General features: G+C 42.7%; 1 protein-coding gene across 4 annotated transcripts in view; it reads right to left on the minus strand.

Moving 5' to 3' along the window:
- Positions 1-782: 782 nt before the first annotated feature.
- Positions 783-19952, minus strand: part of LOC132825315 (methylcytosine dioxygenase TET2-like) — a 181783-nt gene continuing 162613 nt past the window's right edge. For all 4 annotated transcript variants that reach the window (XM_060840441.1, XM_060840451.1, XM_060840432.1 and 1 more), the window contains one exon: positions 783-2661. In XM_060840441.1, coding sequence (XP_060696424.1) covers positions 1463-2661 — 1199 coding nt within the window. In that variant the 3' untranslated portion in view covers positions 783-1462. The remainder of the gene's footprint in view (positions 2662-19952) is intronic.

Here is a 19952-nt window from a genome sequence, read left to right on the forward strand (position 1 = left end):
ACAGCAAGCCAGCTGCCTGATTTCTCCATTTGGATAGAACTAACCCTGTTTACATCTTCCCTGGCATGTTTTCAGCTCTCTCTCTCTCCCTCTCAAAGACACTGCTTACATTGTAACTATTTTTTAAAAAAAATTACAATTCTACCCAAACATTAACATCTCATCGCAAATCAAATCTATTGAGTGAATATATAATTCATTTATAAATGTTGTAATTGGTCTAGGATAACCATAGTATTATTGTCTCAAACATGCTGTGAGATAAGTGTTAATATGAAAGCCTAGGATCTAAAACTGCACAATCACTTTAGTGATGTAGTATGGACTGTTACGTTCTCATATAACAAATAGCTGCATACTGTATGTGAGCACCAGGATCAGTGTTTTTGTATGAAATTCTGGCAAAGTTTTCCCCCTTGTGTCCAGTAAATCCCAAACTTTAAGGTAATCAATGACACTTAAAAAGTATACATAGCCTATTATCTGAATTATGGCATTATAGATATTATAAAGTACTTTGACAGATTTTTATTTTACAGTAAATCTCTTAATGCCTTGGTACCCTATCACCTTTCAAGTTGTCAAAGCTTAAAATAGGCAAAGTGCTTTTTGAACACCAAAATCTTACAAAATATTCTGTAAAATTCATTTTGAGAATCCTTATTACAGAATCAGAATTTGCTGAGCCTCTGAAGTACTTTACATTTTAAATGTAGACTTTGTTTAAAATAGCTCTAACTTTAAGTTAAAAGGCCTCTATGCTATGAAAGGAGACCTCAGCATCAATTAAACAATTGAAAAATGTTAATTATTATGAAACCATTTAAATGGCATTTGAGATTTACATCAAAGATGTTTTAAAAATCCTCTAAATATAGCACCATGATCTTCAAACTTTTCAGTGTTTTTTTTTCCTGACAAGTCAACCAAAATCTGTTCTCACTGTTTGAGTTGACTGTTATTTGCAAACAATATATAAAGGCAAAACAAACCACTAAGAGTTTGATAGACAATTTTGTAACAAAAACTACATGTTGGAAATGTGTAGTTTTTAAATGTTGCCCTGGTAACAATAATACTCAGCACCATAGGATTAGCTTCTATTCCTGCCCTGCGTCCAAAGAATAGGCTCATTAATGACATTAGAGGTCACTTGTGTCTGGCATAAATATTTAGATTAAATTAATTTACAGAAAACTCTGCATGCATCATTATTCCAGAATGATTTTCTGAAACAGCACTTTTTGCATAGGACGCTTTTCAGCTTGGTCCTTACTGTGAATACTCTTTTAACAAGTGAGTTGGGATACAGGGTATATGTTTTTCAGGGTATCGCCATTTGCTGGTGTTACTCTTTATTCCAGTGCTTCATCAAACACTGTTTGTTTTCCCTCACTGGGTGTAGCACAGCTGCCTTGCCAGATGCTAGACAGAATATGAGGTAACCCATGTGAGTAGGAAGCTATATCCATCGACTGTAAGGCCCTGTAACCCGTGTAAAGGCATATGGGAACGCTGTAGTTACTGAGTTTGTTGTGAAAGTCATAGTCCTTTGTGCAAGAGTCTTCATAAAACGTATCTGTGGTGGTTCTATGGGTTCATGCGATTCTGGGACCTCTCGTTTTGCTTTCTTGCTGTAAGATTTGGTAGGCACATAATCCACACCAAGTCTCTCTGCCTCTTCTTCTCTTTCTCTGGCTTTGTCTGCCATCTTGGCCTCCCAGAGTGCTAATCCATGTTTTGGCTCATTCATACTCTTGTGTTGATAAAAGACAAGAGAGATTCGCGTTGGGTGATTTCTGTTCGGGTTTTTCAATGGGGTTGTTGCATGTAGTTCACGTTTTGCGCACTCGATAAGAATGGACCCATGGCATGGTGCCACAGCAACCCCTCCAATATCTTTATCCAGGAAATTATGTTCACTATCTGACCAAACCTCCTGAGGTTCTTCTGAAGCAGGTACGTCATGCTGTGAAGGCATTTGGGAGGTGTTTTCTGGAATTCTGTGATTTACACTAGAAGCGACCTCTGCCTGTGAGGTGTTAGCCATCTCACAATTAACCAATGAAGGAAGCCTTGAGATGTCATTCGCTCCAAGCATACTAAGTTCATTTTCTTTATTTTCTATTGGGAAAGAATTAGCAGGATGATGATCACTTGCTCGGTAAGAACTTGTGAATGAAGGATATTGACTGTCACGAGTGACTGCCGAAAGATCCACAGTCTGATTACTCAAATTTGATACTGATTTTGAACCAGGTTCCATAAGCTGGGTCTCAACTTGAGGAGAAGAATTGAAGTGAGGGTAACGTTGGATGTTTGGTATTCTGTTCTCAATCGGGCAACCGTTGTAGCCATTAACTTGCATACCATAGTTACAAAATCTGCCCATACACATCTGATTATTGCCATACCTGTAGGAATTTGAAAACTGCTGATAGAGAGTCTGAATTGGTGGCAGGGTAAGTTTGTTCACTGGAACTTGGTAACGGTACAGGTCCATATGGTGTGCAAGTGAGGGATAGTAGGATCCCATATAATGGTGGAAGTTGTCAATTGGTGTGTTTCCGTTACACTGGTAACCCGGATAAGTGCTTGTTGGGACAGACTGGTATAAATTGGGAACCTGATGCTGTTGAATACCTGGAGGAATGACACGACCTGCAATTCAAACAAAAACAATGAAAGAATTTTTGAATGTCAGTTACAGCAGACTCACAATGCGTCACAGAGTCGTACAACATGGAAACAGATGCTTTGGTCCAACCCGTCCATGCTTGAACATAATCCCAAACTAAACTAGCCCCACTTGCCTGCTCCGGGCCTATTTCCCTCCATATTCATGCACTCACCCAAATGTCTTTTAAACGTAATTGTGCTCACATCCCCCACGAACCACTCTGTGTAAAAATGTCTTCCACTCGTGTCTTTTTTAAATCTCTCCACTCTCACCTTAAAAAAATCTGTCCCCTAGTCTTGAAATCTCCCACCTGAAGGAAAAGGCAATTGCCAATAACTCTATACCTCTCTTTATTTGATAAACTTCGATAAGGTCACCTCAAACTTAGATACACCGAACCTCAGCCATGCTCTCCAGCGAAGTCAGAAATCCAATAGGAGAATGCCGGTGATAAGGTGAAGCCCTGGAATTGTGCCTTGGATTAGCCAAACTCAGGCATGCATACACTATGACCATGAGCAACCAACTGGTGCACATTAGGCTACATTTGAGCACTAATGCATGGAAAAATTCACTCACATCCTGGAACAGCATGCACCCAGTGCCACCTTTAATGCAGCTGAAACATTTTTTTTAATGACCTTCTACCAGACTGCTCTTAAACGTTTAAAGTTGAAACATGTAATGGTGGAAAGCGAACCAAGACAAATGTCACTGCTATGATTGTCACCAACATGAATGGCACCAAAAAGCGTGAGAATAGAAAAGTCCAAGAAGCAACTGCCCACAAAATAATGAGGCTAGCAAAACCACTTGGATGTATTTTTCAGACGTGGGTCAGGAAAATGGACAAAATGGGAGGGAAGGAAGACCAACACCCTGATGACTCTTAAGAGTCTGATGAATGCTTGTTTAGATGAAGCTGCAACGGTTGTAGAGACATGTGAGGATTTTACACTGCAGCACAGAAACATGGAAGACATGCTTGGGTCAATAAAATGTGGAGCTGAATAACGCACAGCATTGGAACAGCAGGAGAGTCAACATTTCGTTCTGGATGTTTGACCACACTGATCTGGGAGATGGATTCATCCAAAGATGCAGAAAGAGGTAACTGAGTCTTTGCAGAGCTGATTCCCAACCTTTCTCACTGCCTTGGGGTGTACAATGGCAGGACATTGCAAAGTGTGAATTAATTGAAAAATAAAAATATCTTTCACAGTTTTACTGCAGCACTGTTTTCATTTTTACATTGAGCACATGTGCAGGCAAAGTGGGTTATCCAGGGGCTTCCTCAATCATCTCAAACTACCATTTCACACCAGTTTGTGAATGCAGTCCCTCTGATCTGTCTCATTGTGGTTTCACTGTATTTCTTTTCAGGAGACTGTTCAGATCAAAGGGCTAACCTAACGATATTCAATAGCGGTATGTAACATGATCCTAATGATGAATCTGCTAGCATCTTTTTTAGGAGCATTGCTGAATTTTAATCCATTGATCAATTTTTCAGGAAACATCTCACCCAAAGTTATAGGTAGCAATGGACACTTAACATGTATTCAAGAAACTGGACATGGTAAAGTTCAATACAACACAGGCCTCCTGATGAAGGGCTTTTGCCCGGAACGTGGATTTTCCTGCTCCTCAGATGCTGCCTGACATGTTGTGTTTTTCCAGCACCACTCTAATCTTGACTCTAATCTCCAGCATCTGCAGTGCCCACTTTTGCCTCGATGGCCATTGAGTCCACTGTCATGAAGGAAAGGATCATAAAGAGGATTATCTTGGCCATTTGTTCAATTCAACAAAAGTTGTCGCCTTTTATTTTCATATCATAATGTGGAGGTGCCGATGTTGGACTGGGGTGGACAAAGTTAAAAATCACACAACACCAGGTTATAGTCCAACAGGTTTATTTGGAAGCACACTAGTTTTTGGAGCGACGCTCCTTCATCAGGCAGCTACGGAGTGCTCTGAAAGCTTGAACTTCAAAATAAATCTGTTGGACCGTAACCTGGTGTTGTGTGATTTTTAACTTTCATATCATTGCTAAAAAATCGTCTCACACACACCAAGGACTGAATCTAATTCCCCCTTTTGGTGGATTTGAAGGCAGGGGCACCTTAAACCCAATGAGTGACTTACCTGCACCTATCCCCACCTTCAGTGTAATTACACCAATGATATGGCTGGCACAGGTGACTCACCCAGCAGTCAACCATTCCGCCAACACCACTAAATTAAAGAGTAGGCAAGGCCTATGCCAATTGAGCAGCCCAACAAATGTCCCAGTGTTGGTGTGGGGTTCCTCTTGAACACGTCCCCAGGCCAACTGGATGGTCCCTCCAAAGCTGTGCACACTACATGGCTTCTTCAATCGTGGCCTCCACTCTGTCTTCTTCCTCCTTCACCCCACTTCACCAATCCCAAACATTTACAAAGCTTTGATCCATTACAGCTGGCTTCCTCACTGTCCAGGGGCATTGTAAAACAATCTGTATCATCCCATTTAAAAATGACTCTTGGTGCACATATTTCCAATTCAGGACGGGGAACTTGAAGGTGGTACGGTTCTGCTGCTTTTGTACTTCTAGATGGAAGTGGTTATCCCGATGTGGTCTCCTCATAGCAGAGCGCTTTAGGGAACATCCCTGGGACACCCGGACCAATCAACCCCACTGCCCTGTGGCCCAACATTTCAACTCCCCCTCCCACTCTGCTGAGGACATACAGGTCCTGGGCCTCCTCCACCGTCACTCCCTCATCACCCAACGCTTGGAGGAAGAACGCCTCATCTTCCACTTCGGAACACTTCAACCCCAGGGCATCAATGTGGACTTCACCAGTTTCCTCATTTCCCCTTCCCCCACCTCACCCCAGCTCCAACCTTCCACCTATCCACTCCACCCTCTTCTCTGACCTATCACCTCCATCCCCACCCCCACTCACCCATTGTACTCTTTGCTACTTTGTCCCTACTCTATGCTACTTTCTCCCCACCCCCAACCCCCTTTCATTTATCTTTCCACTCTGCAGGCACCCTGCCTCTATTCCTGATGAAGGGCTTTTGCCCGAAACGTCGATTTTCCTGCTCCTTGGATGCTGCCTGACCTGCTGTGCTTTTCCAGCACCTCTCTAATCTAGACTCTTTTATTGGAAATCTGTCAATCCAGACAAGTGGGGCATATTTCATCACAATCCCAACTTGTACCTTGTAGATGATGGATAAGTTTTGGGGAGTAACGAGGTGAGTTACTTGCTGCAATATTCCTAGCCTCTGACCTGCTCTTGCAGCCACTGAGTTTATGTAGCAGGTCCAGTTGAGTTTCTGGTCAATGGTAACCCCACAAATGTTGGTGGATTCAGTGATTGTAGCACTACTGACCATCAAGAGGCGGTGGGTAGATTGTTACTTATTGGTGATGATCATAGCCTGGACACATAAAAAAACAACCTAACGACTGCTCCTTGACATCTACCTTTGATGGATATTGTACATAGAAGTATGTTCTAAATCTGTAATTAATGTGGGAATATTTCAAACAGAAGGTTGCAAAATATTTCACTTTCCATCCCAATGGCTTTGCTAAAATTTGGAAATTTAGATTAAAATGTAGAAACACAAAAGTGAAAGGACAGCAAGTTACACTTCTGCTATCCTTTTGTTAACTGCTTGCTAGTACACCACTTAAACTTGCCAATGGAGACACAGACTCAACGCTTTTCACCTTCTGCTGGTCATGGCTGCAACACAAAAAGACAAACTTGGAAAAGAAACATCAATTTATACAGAACGAGAAGAGGGTACTGATTTGTTGGACCACTGTTGGCATGGAGATGGAGAAGGAGCTGTTCATTCTTAGTTGTCAGTCAAAGCAGGTAGACTGTGTTTGGTCAGAGTATTGCCATGGGGATGCAGCAGAGATTTGCAGTCTCATTGGCTGATTTCCCAATCAAAAAGGTGTAATATATAAATCCCTTTGTTTATATAAACAGGTTCCTGTACATTAATATATCTAGTTTCCAGCAGCACAAATGCATCACATTATGCATCTGCTGATATAAAAAGCTCTGCTGAATACATTTCAAGAAATCTGTCCCCTTTAAACCCTTTACATTACAACTATTCTATTAATGTTTTGGAAATTAAAATCCCCTAATATTATTACTCTATTGTTTTTACACACCTGAATAAATTACCCACATATCTTAGAGTCATAGAGATGTACAGCATGGAAACAGACCCTTCGGTCCAACGTGTCCATATCGACCAGATATCCCAACCCAATCTAGTCCCACCTGCCAGCACCTGCCATACACCTCCAAACCCTTCCTATTCATATACCCATCCAAATGCCTCTTAAATGTTGCAATTGTACCAGCCTCCACCACTTCCTCTGACAGCTCATTCCATACATGTACCACCCCCTGTGTGAAAAAGTTGCCCCTTAGGTCTCTTTTATATCTTTCCCCTCTCACCCTAAATCTATGCCCTCTAGTTCTGGACTCCCCCACCCCAGGGAAAATACTTTGTCTATTTATCCTTTCATAATTTTGTAAATCTCTATAAGTTCACCCCTCAGCCTCCGACACTCCAGGGAAAACAGCCCCAGCCTGTTCAGCCTCTCCCTATAGTTCAAATCCTCCAACCCAGACAACATCCTTGTAAATCTTTTCTGAACTCTTTCAAGTTTCACAACACCTTTCCGATAGTAAGGAGACCAGAATTGCACGCAATATACCAACAGCGGCCTAACCAATGTCCTGTACAGCCACAACATGACCTCCCAACTCCTGTAATCAATACTCTTGACCAATAAAAGAAAGCATACCAAATGCCTTCTTCACTATCCTATCTACCTGTGACTCCACTTTCAAGGAGCTATGAACCTGCACTCCCAAGGTCTCTTTGTTTAGCAACACTCCCTAGGCCTTACTCTTAAGTGTATAAGTCCTGCTAAGATTTGCTTTCCCAAAATGCAGCATCTCACATTTATCTGAATTAAACTCTGTCACTTTTCGGCCCATTGGCCCATCTGGTCAAGATCCTGTTGTAATCTGAGGTAACCCTCTTCGCTGTCCACTACGCCTCCAATTTTGGTGTCATCTGCAACCTTACCAAGTACCTCTTATGCTCGCATCCAAATCATTTATGTAAATGACAAAAAGTAGAGGGCCCAGCACCGATCCTTGTGGCACTCCACGGGTCACCGGCCTCCAGTCTGAAAAACAACCCCCTCTGTCGTCTACCTTTGAGCCAGGTCTGTATCCAAATGGCTAGTTCTCCCTGTATTCCATGAGATCTAACCTTGCTAATCAGTCTCCCATGGGGAACCTTGTTGAATGCCTTATTGAAATCCATATAGATCATATCTATCGTTCTGCCTTCATGAATCCTCTTTGTTACTTCATATGTTCTCCTCTACTCCCCACTAACTGTTCCGGGGTCTATAATACACTCCCAGCAGTGGGACTGCTCCTTTTTTATTCCTAAGCTCTGCCCACAAACCTTAATTTGAAGACCCCTCTGAGATATGATACTCTTTACTGCAATAACTGACTCCTTACTCACCAAAATACCACTCACAGGAGCTGTTGACATTTGCACATCACTATATCATGCAACCTTGATGTGTCGTTTGTGCATGAGTTTACATTGAGCTCATGAACTTAGCAACTCATGTAGTTGAGTTCAGCTTCAATGACACCATTTACACCCAAATAGATAGTGCCAACATAGAATCCCTGTGGGCCCAGCTCTTGCTGACATATTTATTGCTTACTGTGAGAAGTGTAGTTTCAAAGGACCAACTCTTACCCTTTGCATATTTCTAATGCAAAGATCGCACTTCTGCAATATTTGAAACTGTAGCTTCATCAAATCATTAGCTTATTAAATTCCATCTAGTGGGGCAGCATGGTGGTTCAGTGGTTAGCAATACTGTCTCACAGCACCAAGGACCTGGGTTCAATTCCCGCCTCAGGCCAATGTCTGTGTGGGGTTTGCACATTCTGCCTATATCTTCCTGGGTTTCCTCCAGGTGCTCAGCTTCCTCCCACAATGCAGGTTTGGGTGGATTAGCCATGGGAAATGTGGGGATAGGGTTGGGGTTTGGATCAGGGTGGGATGCTCTTCAGAGAGTTGGTGCAGGCTTGATGGGCTGAATGGCCTCTTTCCTCACTGTGCTGATTACATGAGTCAGTGCTCAAATTTACCATTGAAATACAGCAATCAAACAAACTCCCTTTCCTCGATTTACTAGTTGAGAAATCCACCAACATCAGGATGATACGCAGAAACCTCTCCACCCAGCCAACTGTAATTTGAACATCAGATCTATTATTGTGGCACCTTAAGCAAGTCTTTGTAATGAAAGGTTGCCACCAGGCATATCCCCTCAATACTGTCTTACTGAAGAACATGCAAGTTACATGATGAGTCCATTGGAATTGTTGGAGCACAGGCAATACCAGGGTATTATTCAGGATTGTTAGGATAAAACAAAAACATAATCTCTCAGAGTCTATAGGGAAGGAATATTGGTAGATACTGCTGATAATGTCTCCAAAGCTCCAGTTTTACCAGGCTGCTCCTTAATAATCAAATAATTTTGGAATTCCTACTGCAATCCATCCAGATTCCCTCTTATTATTCTTCATTTCCCATTATTTCCTGTTCAGGATTTTCTCTTCCTTTCTACACCAGCCACATATGTCCAGCTCAGTGACATATCGGTCAGAACTACTTCAAGAACATCTTAAACAATTGGCATTTTTACTTTGTGTAATCGTGTCCAAAAAGGGATAGTGCATCAAAATCCAAGTACATCGGCAGGAAGTGCACCCAACTCTCACTCCTCCAAGACCGTGTTAGGGAACTGGAGCGGGAGCTGGATGAACTTCAGATATTTCGGGAGGCAGAGGCTGTGACAGATAGAAGTTACAGGGAAGTGGTTACTCCTAGACATGAAGAAAGCTGGGTGAATGTTCGAAGCGGGAGAAAACAGTCAGTGGACAGATCCCCTGTGGTCGTTCCGCTGAAAAACATGTATACCATTTTGGATACTGTTGAGGGGGACAACTTACCAGGGGTATGCAGTGGGGCCCAGGTCTCTGGCACCGAGCCTGTGCCTGTTGCACAGAAGGGAAGGAGGGAAAGGAGGAGAGTGTTAGTCATTGGGGACTCGATAGTTAGATGCTCAGGTTTGTTGGGAATGAATGAGACTCACGGTTGGTGTGTTGCCTCCCAGGTGCTAGGGTCCATGATGTCTCGGATTGTATCTTTGGAGTCCGGAAGGGAGAGGGTGACGAAGTCGTAGTCCGTGTAGGTACCAATGACATAGGTAGAAAGAGGGATAGGGATGTAAGGCAGGATTTCAGGGAGCTAGGGTGGAAGCTGAGAGCTAGAACAAACAGAGTTGTTATGTCTGGTTTGCTACCCATGCCACATGATAGCGAGGCAAGGATTAGGGAGAGATATCAGCTAAACACGTGGCTGCAAGGATGGTGTAGGAGGGAGGGTTTCAGGTACTTGGATAATTGGGGCTCATTCTGGGGAAGGTGGGACCTCTACAAACAGGTCAGTCCTCATTTGAACCAGAGGGGTACTAATATCCTGGGTAGGAAATTTGTTGGTGCTATTCGGGTGGGTTTAAACTAGCTCAGCAAGGGGATGGGAACCTGAGATATAGTTGCAGTGCACAGGAGGATGAGAGTAGGGAGGACATGGACAGGATTTCAGGGTCACGGGAATGTGCTGGCATATAGTGAAGTGGTTTGAAGTGTGTACTTCAACGCCAGAAGTATCCAAAATAAGGTAGGTGAGCTTGCAGCATGGATAGGTAACTGGGACTTCGATGTTGTGGCCATTTCAGGGACATGGATAGAGCAGGGTGAGGAATGGATGTTGCAGGTTCCAGGGTTTAGATCTTTCATTAAGAACAGGCAAGGCAGTAAAATAGGGGGAGGTGTGGCCTTGTTAGTCAAGGATAATATAATGGTGGCTGAGAGAACTCATGATGAGGACTCGTCTACTGAGGTAGTGTGGGCTGAGGTTAGAAACAGGAGAGGAGAGGTCACACTGGAGTTTTTCATTGGCCTTCGCAGAGTTCCAGGGAAGTGGAAGAGAGGATTGGCAAAACTATTCTGGTTAGGAGTGAAAGGAACAGGGTGGTCATTATAGCGGACTTTAACTTCCCCAACATTGACTGGAAATGCTATAACTCTAGTACGTCAGACAGATCAATTTTTGTCCTTTGTGTACAGGAGGGTTTCCTGACACAGTATGTCGAAGGGCTGACAAGAGGAGAGGCCACACTGGATCAGGTGCTTGGTAATGAACCAGGCCAGGTGTTTGGTTTAGTTGTAGGTGAGCACTTTGGAGTTACCATAATTTCAGTTACGTTTAGTTTAGCCATGGAAAGGGATAGGTACATGCCACAGGTCAAGAGTTATCGATGGGGCAAGGGCAATTGTAATGCGATTAGGCAAGAATTAGGATGCATAGAATGGGGTAGCAAAATGCAGGGGATGCAGACAATGGAAATGTGGGGCTGGTTTAAGGAACAAATATTGTGTGCCCTTGATAGGTATGTCCCTGTCAGGAAGGGAGGAAGTGATAAGGTAAGGGAACCATGGTTTACAACAGAAATTGAATCTCTTGTTAAGCAGGAGAAGGAGGTTAATGTGTTGTTGAGATAAGATGGTTCAGATGAGGCGATGGAGAGTTACAGATCAGCTAGGAAGGATTTGAAGAGAGAGTTAAGAAGAGCAAAGAGAGGTCACGAGCAGTCTTTAGCAAATAGAATAAAGGAGAACCCTAAAGCTTTCTATAGGTATGTGAGGAATAAAAGAATGACTAGGGTAGGAATAGGGCATTCCTGAAGAAGGGCTTATGCCCGAAACATCGATTCTCCTGCTCCTTGGATGCTGCCTGACCTGCTGCGCTTTTCCAGCAACATATTTTCAGCTCTGATCTCCAGCATCTGCAGTCCTCACTTTCTCCTAGGAATAGGACCAGTCAAAGACAGAAGTGGGAAGTTGAGTGTGGATCCTGTGGAGATCGGAGAGATGCTAAATGAACATTTCTCATCGGTTTTCACTCAGGAAAAGGACAGTATTGTAGAGGAGAAGAATGAGATCCGAGATATTAGACTAGAAAGGATCGAGGTTAGTTATGGACACGTGTTACCAATTCTAGAAGTAGTGAAAGTAGACAAGTCCCCTGGGCTGGATGCGATTTATCTGAGGATTCTCTGGGAAGCTAAGGAGGAGATAGCAGAGCCGTTGGCTTTGATCTTTGAGTCATCATTGTCCACAGGTTTAGTACCAGAGGACTGGAGGATTGCAAATGCTGTGCCCATGTTCAAGAAGGGCAGTAGAGATAGCCCAGGTAATTATAGACCAGTGAGCCTTACTTCTGTTGTAGGAAAGATTTTGGAAAGGATTATAAGAGATAAGATGTATAATCATTTAGCAAGCAACAATTTGATTTCAGATAGTCAACATGGTTTTGTCAAGGGCAGGTCATGTCTCACAAACCTCATTGAGTTTTTTGAGAAGGTGACCAAGCATGTAGATAAGGGTAGGGCAGTTGACGTGGTATACGTGGACTTCAGTAAAGTCTTTGATAAGGTTCCACATGGCAAGCTGTTGGAGAAAATGCAGAGGCATGGAATTGAGGGTGATTTAGTAATTTGGATTAGGAACTGGCTTTCTGAAAGAAGGCAGCTAGTGGTGGTTGGTGGAAAATATTCAGCCTAGAGTCCAGTTACTAGTGGTGCGCCACAAGGATCTGTTTTGGGACCACTGCTGTTTGTCATTTTTATAAATGACTTAGACGCAGGCATAGTTGGATGGATTAGTAAATTTGCAGATGACACTAAAGTCGGTGGAGTAGTGGACAGTTTGGAAAAATGTTACAGGTTGCAGGGGGACTTAGATAAACCGCAGAATTGGGTTGAGATGTGGCAAATGGAGTTCAATGCAGCTAAATGTGAGGTGATGCACTTTGGGAAGAATAACAGGAAGGTAGAGTACTGGGTCAATGGAAAGATTCTTGGTAGTGTGGATGTGCAGAGGGATCTTGGAGTCCATGTATGTAGATCCCTGAAAGTTGCCGCCCAGGTTGATAGTGCTGTTCAGAAGGCATACGATGTGTTAGGTTTCAGTCGTAGAGAGATTAAGTTCCGGAGCCGCAATATCATGCTGCAACTATACAAAACGCTAGTGCAGCCACACTTGGAATATTGTGTACAGCTCTGGTTGCCATATTTCAGGAAGGATGTGGAAGCATTGGAAAAGGTGCAGAGGAGATTTACCAGGATGTTGCCTGGTCTGGAGGGAATGTCTTATGAAGAAAGGCTGAGAGACTTGGATCTGTTCCCATTGGAAAGAAGAGGGGATTTGATAGAGACGTACAAGATGATCAGAGGATTAGATAGGGTAGACAGTGAAAGTCTTTTTCCTAGGATGATGACGTCAACTTGTACGAGGGGTTATAATTACAAATTGAGGGGGTGATAGATTTAAGCCAGACATCAGAGGCAGGTTCTTAACACAGAGTGGTGAGGGCATGGAATGCCCTACCTGCTAATGTAGTCAACTCAGCCACATTAGGGAGAATTAAACAATCCTTAGATAAGCACATGGATGATTTTGGGATAGTGTAGGGGGAATGAGCTGAGAATAGTTCACAGTTCGGCGCAACATCAAGGGCCGAAGGGCCTGTTCTGCGCTGTATTGTTCTATGTTCTAAAATCTCTTTATATTCTCACTTTTTATTTCAATGTAGAAATTAGAAAAAGTAGAAAGTGGTCTGTGATCATCCATTAAACAAAAATGGTAATCTCTACTGTGTTTTCTCTTTTCTCGGTTCCAAACGCTATTACATGTTGCCAATGAGTCTCTAAACATGTTTGCCAATAGTGTTTAATTATCCCAACTAATTCCTAGTCAGCAAATACCATCCAGTAATAATCGATAGACTCCAGTGATAGACTTCACCTGACAAAGGAACAGTACTCCAAAAGCTTGTGATTTCAAATAAACCCGTTAGACTATAACCTGGTGTCATGTGACCTCCACAGCATTAATAGTTGGGCATCAATTAATAATTTATTCCATTAGTTGACATAGACTGGAAATAAGGCTACATCGTCTGCTGCTGCTGCTTCCTTTTTGGAAGTAGGCATTACTTCAGCCTATTTCCATATCTCCTGGCCTCTTCCTCATGTGCAGTGAAAACTTCATTATTAATTTGTCAGTACCACAAAACCTTCTTCACAATATGTATCAGATTGTCTCTTTCTGAGGATGGCCAACGTTTCGCACTTTTGAGGCATGAATGGTATTTGTCGCTTATCAGCCTGAGACTCAATGTTGGAGAAAGTGAGGACTGCAGAAGCTGGAGATCAGAGTCAAAAAGTGTGGTGCTGGAAAAGCACAGCAGGTCAGGCAGCATCCAAGGAGCAGGGGAGTCAACATTTTGGGCATAAGCCCTTCACCAGGAATGATGTGCAGGTGTTCAGTATCTGAGGAGTTGCAAATGGTGCTTACCAAATATGCAATTATTAGAAACATTGCCAGCTAATCTTATGAGTTTGAGGTAAGCTCAAGGGGGTTGGGTCTAGAATGCTACCCCAAGGAACTCCTGCAGCAATGTCCTGGAACTAAGATAATTGCATCTAATGGTTATAGTTTTGTTCTATTTGCAAAAGTAAATCAGTCAAGAGTTACTCTTTATTTCAATGGATCTCAGTTTGATTAGGACTCCTTAATGCTCCATTCAGTCAAATGCTGCCTTGATTTCAAGTGCAGTTAGATTAGATTAGATTAGATTAGATTATTTACAGTGTGAAAACAGGCCCTTCGGCCCAACAAGTCCACACCGACCCGCCGAAGCGCAACCCACCCATACCCCTACATATACCCCTTACCTAACACTACGGGCAATTTAGCATGGCCAATTCACCTGACCCGCACATCTTTGGACTGTGGGAGGAAACCGGAGCACCCGGAGGAAACCCACGCAGACACGGGGAGAACGTGCAAACTCCACACAGTCAGTCGCCTGAGGCGGGAATTGAACCCAGGTCCCTGGCGCTGTGAGGCAGCAGTGCTAACCACTGTGCCACCGTGCCGCCGTTACTCTCATGTAACCTTGGGTTCAGCTCCATGTTTGGTCAAAGATTGTAATGAGACCAGGAGTTGAAAGGCTGTGGCGGAATCCAATCTGAGCAACTAGGGTGAGAGCGGAAAGATATAAAAGAGACCTAAGGGGCAACTTTTTCACGCAGAGGGTGGTACATGTATGGAATGAGCTGCCAGAGGAAGTAGTGGAGGCTGGTACAATTGCAACATTTAAGAGGCATTTGGATGGGTATATGAATAGGAAGGGTTTGGAGGGAAATGGACTGGGTGCTGGCAGGCGGAACTAGATTGGGTTGGGATATCTGGTCGGCATGGACGGGTTGGACCGAAGGGTCTGTTTCCATGCTGTACACCTGACTCTATGTGCAAGTTATTGCAGCGAAAATGCTACTCGATAACACTGTTATCAATACTTACCATCATTTTGTGGAAGATCTAGAATAGACTGATGGGCTTAAGCACAGTGAAGGAACTTATGAAGTAAAAAGGAGATTGCATTTATATTGTATTTGAAGACTTCAGGATATCCTAAAGTGATTTATGGCAAATCAAATATTTTTGAGAGATAACATGTAGGAAATATCACACACAAGGTTTAAGAAAAATATTGATATGATAATGAATGGATATTGTATTTCATTGATTTTGATTGGAAGATAAGTATTGGTGAGGACACTTGATGAACTTTTCTCTTATTCAAGCTCAGGAGGAGAGATGGATCTTGGTTTGGGATCATATAAGGAATAGTCCACCTGCCAGCATGGAAACAGGCCATTCAGCCCAACATGTCCACATGTGGGTAACTCTGCACTTCCCAGGCTAAATTAAAACAAGCCACAAGATAATACCACGCAGGAGGAAAAGTAGGCCATTCAGTCCATTGAATCTGCTTGCCATTCAATTAGATCATGGTTGACCTGATTATCCTCAACTCCACTATCCTGCCTTTTTGCATATACCCCTTGAGGTTAACTGTAGTTGTTTGGAGTTCTTTGTCTGCTGTTTCAATACAAGAATTAACTATTTATTTTAGACAGCTTAAGACTTCTGGTTAGACAGCAGAAAGTTGAATTTTAGGAAATGGGGACTGAACTTCCATTATGGACGATTACATTACAAAGAATATACAGCACTGAAACAGACCACTCAACATAACCAGTTGATGTTTCCTCCCATCTTTTCTCATATAAATCTATCATTTTAATCATATAGTCCTTCTCTCATCTATGGTTGTCCAGCTTTCTCTTAAATGCAGTTAAAGGGTGTCCCTGATTTATGAATTTCTGACATACAAATGTGATCCTGTACAGGGTTGCAATTTTATAGATCTGACATGTGAACATTTCCTGTACTTAAGAACAGCTGTTTTACACTATTCTGCATTGTGCCAACTCATTCACAAACCAACTTGCAAACTGAACCTGCCTTCAGTAATTTGCTTCAAACATTGCCCATGATGGCACGTTCCACATTTTCAATACTCTTTGAGTGAATCATTTTCTTCAGAATTTCTTGTTGGATTTCTTGGTGACCATCTTATATCAATCGTGTCCAGCTATGTTCTCCCCCACAACAGGAAACATTCTCTCAATATCCACTCTGTCAGGCATTTCATAAATTTTAAGACACTTACAAGGTATCCATCAACAGAAAAGAAAGTCAGTCTGTCAATCCTTTCTTGATACACACACCGATACTGTCCTTGGATAATTCCTTGTAAATCTTATCTACAGAATCCCTGTGTGTAAACAGGCCATTCGGCCCAACAATGCTTGAAAGTTGAGTTGCAGGCCGTGAAGAAGGCATTTGGTATGCTTTCCTTTATTGGTCAAAGCACTGGGTACAGGATTGGGGAGGTTATGTTGCAGCTGTACATGACATTGGTCAGGCCACTTTTGGCACATCGCATGCAATTCTGGTCTCCCTCCTAACGGAAAGATGTTGTGAAACTTGAAAGGGTTCAGAAAAGATTTACAAGGATGTTGCCAGGGTTGGAGGATTTGAGCTATAGGGAGAGGCTGAATAGGCTGGGGCTGTTTTCCCTGGAGCGTTGGAGGCTGAGGGTGACCTCATATAGACTTATAAAATCATGAGGGGCATGGATAGGATAAATAGACAATGTCTTTTCCCTGAGGTGAGGGAGTCCAGAACTAGAGGACATAGGTTGAGGGTGAGAGGGGAAAAATTTAAAAGAGACTTAAGGGGCAACATTTTCATGCAAAGGGTGTTGTGTTTACGGACTTAGCTGCCAGAGGAAGTGGTGGAGGCTGGTACAACTACAACATTTAAAGGCATCTGGATGGGTATATGAATAGGAAGGATTTAGAGGGATATGCACTAAGTGCTGGCAAATGGGACTAGATTCGGTTGGGATATCTAGTCAACATGGACAAGTTGGACTGAAGGGTCTGTTTCCATGCTGTACATCTCTATGACTCTAAGTCCACACTGACTCTCTCCGAAGAGCATCCCATTCAGACACATCTCCCTACCCTATCCCTGTAATCCTGCACTTCCTATAGCTAAACCACCTAACCTACACATTCCTGGACATTATGGGCAATTTAACATAGCCAATCCATCTGACCTGCACCTCTTTTGACTATTCTCAGCTCCTCAACATCATTTTTATCATGTGGTAACCAGACTGCATGCAGTACTCCCAGTGTTACCTAACTAAGGTTTGATACAATTTTAACCAAAGTTTCTGACTTTGTGATTCTGGAAATAAAATCTGTTTTTGTTTGTAAGGCCTTCTTAACGTTGCTACAAGCTTGAATAATGTGTGCAGTAATACTATGTTGTTCCAATATCCCAACTAAATTTGAATCTTCCAAGTATATTTCCATCAAAATGTCAATACATCACATTTATGTGTATTGAACATTGTTTTTCAATTATTTGTTCATTCTGTAAGTTTATTAATATCCTTTTCTTTCTTGCTTCAATTCGCTGATGATCCCTTTTATTTTGGATCCCAGGGTCGAAGGGTGATGTCAGGTTCTAGGGAGGCAGCCAAAGAAAGCATCAGGTCCCGGGGGAGAGGGAGGGTATCGGGTGTGGGCTGGGGAGAGCTGTCAGGTGCCAGAGGGAAGGGGGTGTTGCGTCTGGTGATGGAGGCTACAGGCCTGTAGCAAGAAGGAATATTATCAGAAGGAGAAATGTTTGGTCCTGGGGGAAAGGTGGGTGTTGGATCCTGGTGTGGTGGGGGCAGATGAGGGTGTTGGTATTGTTTGGTCAAGGTATGGGAGTGTTGGGATTCTGGTGGAGATGTAGTTGAGGCCATAAGGGATAATCTTCGAGGAGAAAGTGAGGTCTGCAGATGCTGGAGTTCAGAGCTGAAAATGTGTTGCTGGAAAAGCGCAGCTGGTCAGGCAGCATCCAAGGAACAGGAAAGAAGGGTTTATGCCCGAAACGTCAAATTTCCTGTTCCTTGGATGCTGCCTGACCTGCTGCGCTTTTCCAGCAACACATTTTCAGCCATGAGGGATAAGTTGGGGACTCAATTTAATAATTAGCTCGGTGTTAGACTAGATTCTTAATAAGCTATTTTTTCCTCAGTAATTATTTATTTCAGTCCAGCAGATCCCTCTGAATTTTCCAAATCCAGGCACAGAGGAACTGCCCAGAAAAAGCTATGATTTCTTGGACAGTTCCCCCACAATCTACTACATCAGGGTTTCTGCAGGGTCCTGTTGCACAACTGTCATCAGTAGTGCAGAATCCCTTATCTGTCCATTGAAAAGTCCAAACCAAACTGTGTTTTTGATTCCAAGTTCAAGTTGGAAATATAAATTGTGAACAGAGACGGCCCCAACATTGACCCTTGTGGAACACTTTCACATCGAATACCTTCCTTTTACACTCACGCTCTGCTTTCTATCTTCAAACTAACAAGTAAACCATTATGCTATTTGTTCTCTGAATCTGCATTCTCTGACCTTATTATTTAATCTATCATGAGCATTTTCTGAACTCAGATAAAATTGCATTTGGTTAACATACTGGCCATTGTCTACTCTGCCTCTTCAATCTTTTCAAATCTTCAACAGCCAAGCAAGCTTTCTCTTTTGAGATATATTTTGAATATCCTTTATCATAATTTTCATTTCTAGGTGTTCTCCTATTCTCTTATCTTGTGGCGATTCTATTATTCTTCCTACCTGATGCAACATAGACTGTTCTATAGTTCCCTGGATATGCTGTGTTCCCTTCTTAAACACAGAAACCTGTCAGTCCTCTTGGTGCTACATAGTTTTCCAATGATTTGCAAATTTGCAGCAAATGTTTGTTTATCTCTTCCTTTGATTATTGTGAAATACATGTTTGTAATCCATTCAGACCAGCAGTTTGCTCTGTTTGAGTTTGTTCAGGTTGTCCGATACATCAAGTCTTTTAGAATTTTCAATGCACTTTAACACTTAGCTCATTGTCTTGATGAATATTGAGGCAAAGTAATCTTTTAAAGTTTGCAATCTGTGTATTGTTACCCCTGGAAATACCATAAATGGTTCTCTGTCCTACAATATAGTTACTGTTAGGGGACCTATGAACTGCTCCGACCAGTATCTTCATCCTCTTGTATTACTTACTCCATCCATATGCATTCTACATCTTCTGATCCAAGATTATTTCTTGCTTTCAGACTTACTCTATCTTATATTAACAAAGCTACCTCATTACCCCTTCCTTCCTGCTTGTCCTCTCAAAGTCACATGTCTCTCAATATGTAATTTACAGCTTTGATTTCCATATAACAATGTCTCCATAATGGAAATAACGTCATAGAATCTGTATAGTGTATAAAGAGGCCATTTGGCCCATCAACTGCACACCACCTCTCCAATAAGCATCCCACCCAGACCTAGCCCCCTACCCTATCCCAGTAACCCTGCATTTCCCATGGCTAACCCCCCCTAGCCTGCACACATTTGGACTGTGGGAGGAGACCAGAGCATCTGGAGGAAACCCACGCAGACAGGGGGACAATGTGCAAACACCACACAAACAGTCACCCGAGGGTGGAATTGAACCCAGGTCCCTGGCGCTGTGAGGCAGCAGTGCTAACCATTGTATGACTGTGCTGCCCAAATAAAACCCCTCAAACTCTATTTGTGCC

Source organism: Hemiscyllium ocellatum, chromosome 2, assembly GCF_020745735.1.
Source record: "Hemiscyllium ocellatum isolate sHemOce1 chromosome 2, sHemOce1.pat.X.cur, whole genome shotgun sequence".
NCBI classification, from domain to species: Eukaryota; Metazoa; Chordata; class Chondrichthyes; order Orectolobiformes; family Hemiscylliidae; genus Hemiscyllium; species Hemiscyllium ocellatum.